We start from the raw sequence: 9,392 nt of genomic DNA, 5'->3' as shown, positions 1-9,392 counted from the left end.
TTTGTTGATGGAATGTTTCCTACCAGGGTTTTGCGAAAACGCTGGGTTTTAACCGTTATTTTTCTCCTTGCCTTCATTTATTTTTTAGTCAACACCTTTAGCCAGGTAATATACTATGTTACTGATAATTTCTTGAATTTTATGAATAATTCTTTCCGATATTATCCGAAGAATTGTGATGTTTCCCGTTACTACGACTGTCCGTATCTCTCCCCCTTTTTGTTACAGTCTGATCCATTCGTATTAGAGGAAGGAGCGATACAACCCGAAGTGAAGCGAACTTTCCGATGGAAGTTGCAATACGATCAGAAGAATTCAACATTGCTAACTAGTTGTCGTAATTCTGTACAAGGGAGAGTTCTTGTAACCGACGAAAAAGGTTTGTTGATTTAAAACGTGAACTCGTCGGTAGACATTTATAGACGGTAGTCCTCGCTTGGGACACGTACATTATGTCCCCAACTTCTTTAGTCCCAGGCAACAATGTAGAACACTGGACATGTGGTACAAATACTAGCATGTGATGTAGAATAAGGGGCTAACTAAGGGTCAACACAGATGTAAGAATAGAATTAAACTCCCTAACCTACCTTCGATTCATACCATTTATTTATTCAACACAACACAAAACTAGCTACATGTATAGAAGCTGTTTTGGAGTTGCCCTACAAACTAGAATAAAAGAATGAAGACATAAATATACTGGAGAGGACATTGTTCTACACTTGTCTTCATTCCAAGTATTGGAACACTGACATTTACATGAGTAGAACGTAGAACAGTGGATATGCTTTTCAATAGATAACCTTGTATTCAAACTACAGTTATACTATAGCAATAGCATATACCAGATTTATTATGTCATCTGCAATGAGTGGACACTATTCTTTATGTGTCTCTGAGGAAAGCTCACACTGGAGACAGTGTTGCAGCTAGCCTTTGGAAAGAGTGGGACATAGTTTCACAAGACTTTCATTTTTCTGGGTCATCATCAATTTTTTGGGGACATTATTATTTTAAAAAAGCGACAATGGTATTGTAGCACAACTGTACAGTTTTTAAAAAATATTTACCCACATGCTGGTCCATGCTAGATATTTGCTGAATGACTATGCAGTTGCCTATCCAACCCTGTTCTTATCTATGCAATATATGCGATCATTTGGCTGTTGCTATAGGCGTGGTCATGTTGCTAAACATATCTGCATACAATTTTAGTGTTGGTTGTCTATGACCCATCACTTCCAAAATTGTGGGTCAGGTACAAAAAATGTGTGTCAAATGACCCAAAAAAAAAACCTCTGGCTGCAACACTGTGGAGATGAAGGAAGAGTAATTTCAACATAAATTCATAAGTTGATATCGCATAGAACAAGGTATTTAACTTTATATTATGTTGAAAATATCAAGTAGAAAGAATTTGGAGTAAGATTACTGATGAAGTATTTGATTCATTTGACAGGTTTTCTGTGTCAGAGAGAAGATATACTTGCTAACGGTTGCTGTGATATCACTTCAGAGAAAACAATCCTTCATTGTTGTGATACTTGTCAAGATAACGGGTGCTGTAACATTTATGAACATTGCGTATCTTGCTGTCTTCAACCACAGAAGGTAAGTCTTGTATGCAGACGTACAGTACACACCCCAGACTGTTAGCTTTACAACCATTTTACAGGAAAGAATTTACAACAGGAGGGAATTTAGAAATTAAAATTTGCGAAACTGCTGTCTACAATAGTACTATAAATGCAGTTGAGCAGATGAGATAGAATTGAAAGTCAAGTGGATTCCTGACAGAGACAGTCATCATTATCATAATAATCCCATCAATTTGGCCAGATTTTAATAATCGGATTTTCCATTTATTTTCTTTTTTTACAGCAACAACTGTTACAAGGTGTTCTTGGCAGAGCTAGTAAAGCTTTCCAGATATTATTTTCCTCTGTGACTGATCACTTTGAATTGTGTCTTGCAAAGTGTCGTACATCATCAGAGGTAAGTAAACACTTGAGATTTGAATTCCATGAGTTGAGAAGCTAACTTTCCTGTTATTGTCAGTTCATTGTGCTTTCTTACATTCTTTTATTGCCCTCATGGTTTCAGCTCTCAGCTAAAAATCTGATTCTTGCTCCTTCTATCTGTACAAATATTTTGATATGTGAAAATTACATTTATCAAATATCAATGATCTTTATCTAGATTTCCTCCAATATATACCAATATCATAGCTTGTATAATGATGATCTACCAAAGCAAGTCAAGATATCTAATGTGACTGCATTTACTATTTTACTTTCAGAGCGTTCAACACGAAAACACTTATCGTGATCCAGAAGCTAAGTACTGTTATGGTGACAGTCCACCTGAATTACAACCTGCAAATTAGATACATTGTAACAAACATCCAACCAATCAACTATCAGAAAACATAACCAGCATAGTTACAGAGAACATCCATATATCTAAACATTCCAGCACATTTCTAGTATCTCATTATTTCAGCTAGCCTCAATCACTTCACTGAATTAGCAAGAATTTTCCTTTAGATACAAGTCCAGGAAATAGAAACAAAGATGTAATTGAAATCATAAATAACCAAGTATTTTGTAAATATTTGTACAGAAGTTTTATACAGAAGTTTTCTATTCAACTTTAATTTAATTTTTTTGAAAATAACTGCTATTGGAGGTACATTATCTACCTTGAGTATTGATTAGGTAGACTGTTTAGACAACTCGTTGAGGGCGCTTTATCTCAGGAAATGTGACAGTCTATCAACTCATTTGTTTATAGTTTGATACTGTTAAAAGTCTGAGTATTGTCAATATAACGTTTGTGACAAGCCTGTTATCTGTTAGATATTTGGTGGATATTTGATTGTTAGAAGCAGAGTGTCTTGATATACAACTATCCCATTCATTAACACTACTTAAAGAACTGGTCAGTTTGTCTGAAATCCAAGAATCCCATACCGTAAAAGTAAATACTTTTGTGTTTATATTGTGCACTTCTATTTGGAGATATCTATTGCTAGGTTATAACTCTATCAGAAAGTTTACAAGTTAGCAGAATTATTAAATTCAGATCATAGTGTATGTCAGTCTAACAAATTTTGTATAAACTTTAAAGAATAATATATTGTTGGTGATTTGAATGATGGCAAACATAAATCACAAAGTGAAACCATCTAGGAATGATGATATCAGTTCATATCGACCTTTTGGACCTCAATGGATGGATTCAGTTGTACAGGAGACACTCCTACCAGATGCACCATGGCAAGAGGTAAGACTTAGAACTCAAATACTGGGTCCTGTATGCAATACAGCTCAAGAACCACTTTCCAATTTACTTGTCCAATGTTGGCCTGGTGTTGGCATTGAACTATTCTGGTGTGAATATTTGGCTAGTGGGTGGTCTGAGAATAGTTCTTAACACTTCCATTTATCAAAACAAGCTGCTGAGGTGTTAGTGCCATTCCACTCTGATTTTATCACTGAACTAGTCTAGTGTTAACATACAAATGTAGGGTTGGTGCAAGTATTAAACACATACAGGTGAGGTGTTAGTGTCAGCCTGGTATTAGCAATGAGCTAGCCTGGTGTTAACATAAGACCGGTGCAGACATTAACCCTTCCAGTTGCTGACACATACTGGTGAGGTGTTAGTGTCAGTCTGCTGTTAGCACTGAGCTAGCCTGGTGTTAACATAAGTTCGTGCATGCGTTGACCATTCCAGTTGCTAATACGTGCTGATGAGATATTACCACTGAGTTTAGTCCATTGCTAGCCACGTTGTAGCAGTTCTTGTACAGTACTCTATATATTGTAAGCTGAGTGAAGTTGATATGTCAGATCTTACAATGATGCATGCAACATTGCAGTGTTAACCCCCAGATATTAATGGTTGGGTCTTGAGCAATGCACATAACGTTAGGATACACTGCTATGCTAATATGTGGAACTCACTTCTAAGTTTTGGCATTGTGAAAATTCTTTGCAAGTTATGGAAGCAAAATGGGTAGTGGCAATTTCGCTATGTTTTAGTTCTGTATTGTATTGCAATGTAGTATTGTTTTGCTCTCATTGTTACAATGGCCTCTTTATGTAGTGCAGCCAAACATTACTCAAGTCCTACGTAACATCAAACTCTTCAGTAAAATGAATAATTATTTCCTGTTGAAGGTACAACAAAAAATTAATGAAGCTCTAGCCAAGAGAATAGAAGCTGAAATCTACAAAGGTAACAATGGAGAAAAACGTGAAGCCTTGTATAGAGTACTTGGACCACAGTTTGTTCAAAACTACCTTAGCAAATACCCCTATGATCCTGAAATACTGGTAAGTCAACTCTGATATGTATGGACTGAATGGTTTGTTATTGTCGGTAAATGTTTGTAATAAATGATTAAACGTGATTCAAAATGCTCACATTCACTATCGCTAATTTGCTAGACAACATGTTTGTGAAATACATTCTGGTTTTAAAACTTTAAAAAAAGTGTCTGCAAACACCTTAAAATGATCTTTTTTCAGTCAGTTCCCTTCGGATTTACTTCAAGAGTTTTCAGGTATTTCCGGTCCCACCTAGACCACAGGATTTTGTGACGTCATAAGAGGTACTCGTTAGCACTAAGGCTATGATTAGCGTAGTCACTAGGTGAATGCACTCAATGATAAATCTTTCAGTTTAACTTTAACAGTGTTGTAAGAGTCTTTCATTTGAGTGTCCAAATGGTAAATCCAGTCTATGTGTACAAGTAAATGCTTTTGTGCATTATATTATAAGAACAAACATGGTATGTCGGTTTGAAAAAGAAACATGATCCAACTGTAAGATACTATGCTGAAAGCTTAAAAAACAACCCAGCATTTCTTTTTAAATTACAATTTTTGATAAAATAACTGCACATTTTCTAATTTCTTACATGAAAAAACTGATTTGACTATGAAAAGGAGTGTGTAGGAAAATCATAACAGAATAAAAGATAGATGAAATGTGTTAACCTTGACTTCATTGCAATGATATGTGTAATACTAGTCTGGATGCTAGCTGTGGTCTAACCACAGTGTGAAGGTATAAATCATAATGATACTGTATAGGAACTAGACATGTACAATTGTATATAGTGTAGACAAGCATATAGCAAGTGAAAGAAAACGTCACAAGTATAAAAATCAATGTAAATACCCTGAGTACCCACACTTGCCCTAAAGCAACATGGTGTTCTGTTTTATTACATTTGTTTGTCCAAATAAACATAATTGTATGTTCACAATATTAGGTGTATGTCATAGAACGCTTGCATGATCACTTGCATACAGTATGTAATAATGCATTATATAGTTGTGATGTAGTGCCAATACCAGTAGTATGCACACATACTTATGCAAGCAATCACTGTAAAAATAAAAGTACAACCCATAACACCAAAGTAAAGCATTCTCTGTGTACACCACAATCGTTTATAACATCTGTATCAAGTGTAAAAGTATACTGTTTCATTTGATAATTGACTACATTAGAAAGGCCACTTGCTAGGCTTGTAAATAAACCAATTGAAACAGTATACTTTTACACTTGATTATGAATGTTATAAATGAGTGTAGCACATAGAGAAAGTGCTTTACTTCAATGTTACTCATTGTAATGTAATTTTGCCCTTCCATCTGATTGTAACCGAACAGAGCCCAACCAACATACCACTGCAGCAACGCAGGATGTTTGAGCAAGAGATGAAATCCTGGCTAAGTGAGCAATTACAGGAAGTAGTCAAAGAAGTTGGATGTGAAAGACAACGTGATGGCGACTACAGTCAAAGTGCTTCCCCCGAAATGAAAGCATTTATAGATCACACATATCAAGTCATTAATACAGCACTTGATAGACATCTGTTTCTACAGGAGAAGAAAGAAGAATTGGTGAGAATTTATTGTTTTATATTATTTCTAAAATTGTTCTCCATTCAGTCAAGCAAAATACAAATGACATGAGGAGCTTTGTCAGTATGAGTCACAAGTATTTTCCAGCTGAATGAAAATTAATCAACGTACTTACAAACCTTTATTTGGACGTGAATGAAATCAACATGGAAGTAAATATCAGAAGCCAACATTTGTAATACCATAAGTACATCAAAGGTTATCTTCTGAATGTATATCAACTCTGTATTGTTACTCATTGTGTAATGGACATTTAGTCAATACTGACAGTGTGTGAATACTTTTGTTTCAGCAATCTAGGGTGAATACTGCTGAGAAGGAAGTAGGACAAATGTTGAACAATTTGGGCAACTTAGGGGGTATTGGTCCTGTGAATCTGCCTGGAGGTGTCACCCTACCAGGAATGAAACCAGAAAACCAGGACGATAAGAGTACAGCAACACCTGGTACTGTATCTTTTACTAGAGCTACTAAAAGGAGAGGTAAGTTGTTAAATAACTTACTTGGTTAGTGACTAGGTCTTGAAATCCTAGACTTATTGTACTACCCCAATGGGTGTGTAATTTCATGTCACAATCTCTTGCAATTACAGTATATGTGATACACTTGAATAGAATTTGTGGTTATGTAAATTATATGAGGTTCTTCCATTATTAGATATTGAAAACTCTGGTGTTATTTCTTCATTAAACAGACAACAGATCACCATGTAATGTGTCATAATTCAAATTCCATAAAGTTATAATTGATGTGGAAAACAATACTGTTTTATTTGCATCTAACAGATCACCATGTAATGTGTCTTAATTCAAATTTCATGAGGTTGATTTTAATGTAAACACTACTGGGATTATATTTTGTGTCTAATAGATCGCCATGTACTAAGTCATAATGATGTGCCACCAAACTCTTGGAGTCCTGGTAGTGAAACTCTAGGTAGGGCCTTGTCAGCTATACTGAGAAGAGATCCTCACCGTTTACACGAAGTATGTGAGAAATTATCAGGCAAGCAGCTTCCTGGCAATCTTAGACAGTATTTATGGACTGAAGTACTTTTTAAAAGTGATAAAAGTCTCCTCAGCAAAGAAGGGTAAGTTGTCATTATGTTTCTTGGCATTTGTTGAAGATCTAGTTAGGATAATGTTGTGACAGGTTTCCAGTCATTACTACTGACACTCTGGTATGACCCAATGAAGGAATTTTTTCAAAATGTCAGAGTTTTATAGCAATACATTTGTACTGATGACATCTCTTTGACGTAATCTGTTACCACTGCAGCTGTTATTTTAACTTGACCCAGTGTTTTTGCTAAGATTGGGTAACCATGGTAACAGCAACGGAGAAAGGGATAAAAGTTGCATGGCTTCCCATGCAATCTACCATAATTTTGTTTGGGAACACTGGTAGATTTTACCTGCTCCCCCCCCCCCCCCCCCATCAAAAACACTGTTGACCACTTGCTTCCTTCAGAGTCATTAGACTTCTTTACATAGAAAGTTTGGCATGGATAATGAGTCAACATGCCATGATAACATATTATCCACGTTATGATCCCACTGTTTATTGAAGTCCCAGTTCATACAGCTATATCTTTATTACTAGGGTTCATTTGCAACTTTCATAGTTTCAACAGTAGCTGTACTCTCTCCTTTGACAGGAATATTGAGAAATTACTGAGAAATAGATTTGCCAAGAAGGTGTCTATGGGTAAAATCGATTTGAAGCTACAGAAAGCAACAACGACACCCATCCATGGATTGATATGGAATGCTATTGTAGAGGTGAGTGTCAGAGACTGTCATTTCTTATTGTGTTGGATGATTTCTCTGTGCCACCTGTGAGCAGTTCAACTATGGTACAAGATGGCATACATTCAGAAGTTACAACACAAAATAAGAAGGCTAAAAAGTCATCAAACCCACGTACTCAATTTATTAGAAGTGTTAAAGTAGATCACACATAAATTATATTGCCTATTGGGATTTCAATATGGAACTTGCAATCCAGACTGAGCATGCTCAGATGCAAAGGACTATGGGATTATCTGAGGTTATCTTATTACCTAATCTGGAGCTACCGATAAAATAAACCTCCCACAATGGTCAGGGTGACTATGAAGTGATCATTTGTGGTTACAAACAATATAACAATATTGTTTGTAATACTAATTGATTAGCATTTATTATCACATTTCCCATGATGCAACATTCAACATGGCGGGTTTGCAAGTTCCCTATTATGTACTTGGGAAGTTCTATTCATCAGTATTAATATTGAAAAAAAAAGACATTTGCTAGATGAATTTCTGGAAAAGTAATGTTGTATGCATATAGTGTATTGTGTACAGTTTTAAAGTTATTGTTTGTAGCTTTGACTGTAATCTATGATTTACATGTAACTGTAATATCATGTTTGTTTTGATCTTCTGATCACATAGTGAAAATCAGTCATTGGACTTATATGTGTATTTTTTTCTGATTATTTATATTACTAAATTGAAATTTGTGATAAATTATATTACTCAAATCATATTAAGTTCATCAATGGTGTTATAATTATTATTCTGAACTCCTTGCCAGTCAGCTGTTAAACTGGTGAGTTTCAAAATATTTGAATATTGTGGTAGTTGCTACAAACTATATTCTGTTGCTTCTTCCTAGATGTTCAACAACGTACCCAGTATGCAAGCCTATCAGAAGAGAGAAGCCATGAAAGAGAGTGCTAATGCTTTGAATGTGTTGTATACTTACAATAGAAGTTATGAACCATACCTTATACAGTGGTTGTTTCCAATACAGCTAACGTATGCTGATAGGAAGGCTACAGGTAAAACATAGCCATCATAGATTCATATGGTGAAATTCAGAAATGTTACTGTAAATCCCAGTATTCATCCAATACTCATATGCACCATGAGGTCCCAAGCTAAGAAATCATAGCCAGAAGAAGCTAGGAATACTTGAAGAGTACACAATATCTGAATGCAATGAGCATACACAGCTCAACATGTACTCAGAGTCAACAGAGACGTGTCCCATGCCCTTACTTTGCTAGTACACATTCCTTTACAGTTACAGAAACTGTTCTTCAGGTTCAATAATACTTTAAAAAGACATCACATTCATAAAATACTTTATTGTTAGTACAGCAAAACTTACCAATTTATGATTGTACATCGTACTTGGCATACATGTAGATTGAGTTCGGTCAAAGTGCAAATCTTTAGAAGTCAAGATATTCTCAAGATGGAAAATGAAATTACAATTTTGCTTGAATTTCAACTTCACTTTACAGAAGAGAAGCCTTATGAGTTGGCAATGTACTTAGATTTGTTGATGGTGAATTTGTTCCCTAAATGGCCTGAAGTGTTTGCTATAGCTGAATTTCAACTTCTGTTATGTTCACTTTACAGAAGAGAAGCCTTATGAGTTGGCAATGTACTTAGAT

At 35.4% G+C, this 9,392-nt stretch overlaps 2 protein-coding genes across 2 annotated transcripts; both read left to right on the top strand.

Moving 5' to 3' along the window:
* LOC144449543 (SREBP regulating gene protein-like) lies at positions 1–2,554 on the top strand. The gene is made up of 5 exons (XM_078140089.1): positions 1–105; positions 229–379; positions 1,463–1,614; positions 1,885–1,998; positions 2,303–2,554. The coding sequence occupies exons 1-5, from the start codon at positions 13–15 to the stop codon at positions 2,387–2,389; spliced, it is 597 nt and encodes a 198-aa protein (XP_077996215.1). The 5' UTR covers positions 1–12; the 3' UTR covers positions 2,390–2,554.
* A 151-nt stretch (positions 2,555–2,705) lies between these two features.
* Positions 2,706–9,373, top strand: LOC144449229 (uncharacterized). Its single transcript, XM_078139738.1, has 8 exons — positions 2,706–3,288; positions 4,188–4,343; positions 5,691–5,924; positions 6,238–6,427; positions 6,816–7,035; positions 7,603–7,726; positions 8,606–8,771; positions 9,240–9,373. The coding sequence occupies exons 1-8, from the start codon at positions 3,157–3,159 to the stop codon at positions 9,371–9,373; spliced, it is 1,356 nt and encodes a 451-aa protein (XP_077995864.1). The 5' UTR covers positions 2,706–3,156.
* Positions 9,374–9,392: the final 19 nt, after the last annotated feature.

This window comes from Glandiceps talaboti, chromosome 18 (assembly GCF_964340395.1).
Source record: "Glandiceps talaboti chromosome 18, keGlaTala1.1, whole genome shotgun sequence".
NCBI classification, from domain to species: Eukaryota; Metazoa; Hemichordata; class Enteropneusta; family Spengelidae; genus Glandiceps; species Glandiceps talaboti.
The sequence above is the reverse complement of the archived record's forward strand: the minus strand, read 5'-3'. Positions and strand labels throughout refer to the sequence as shown.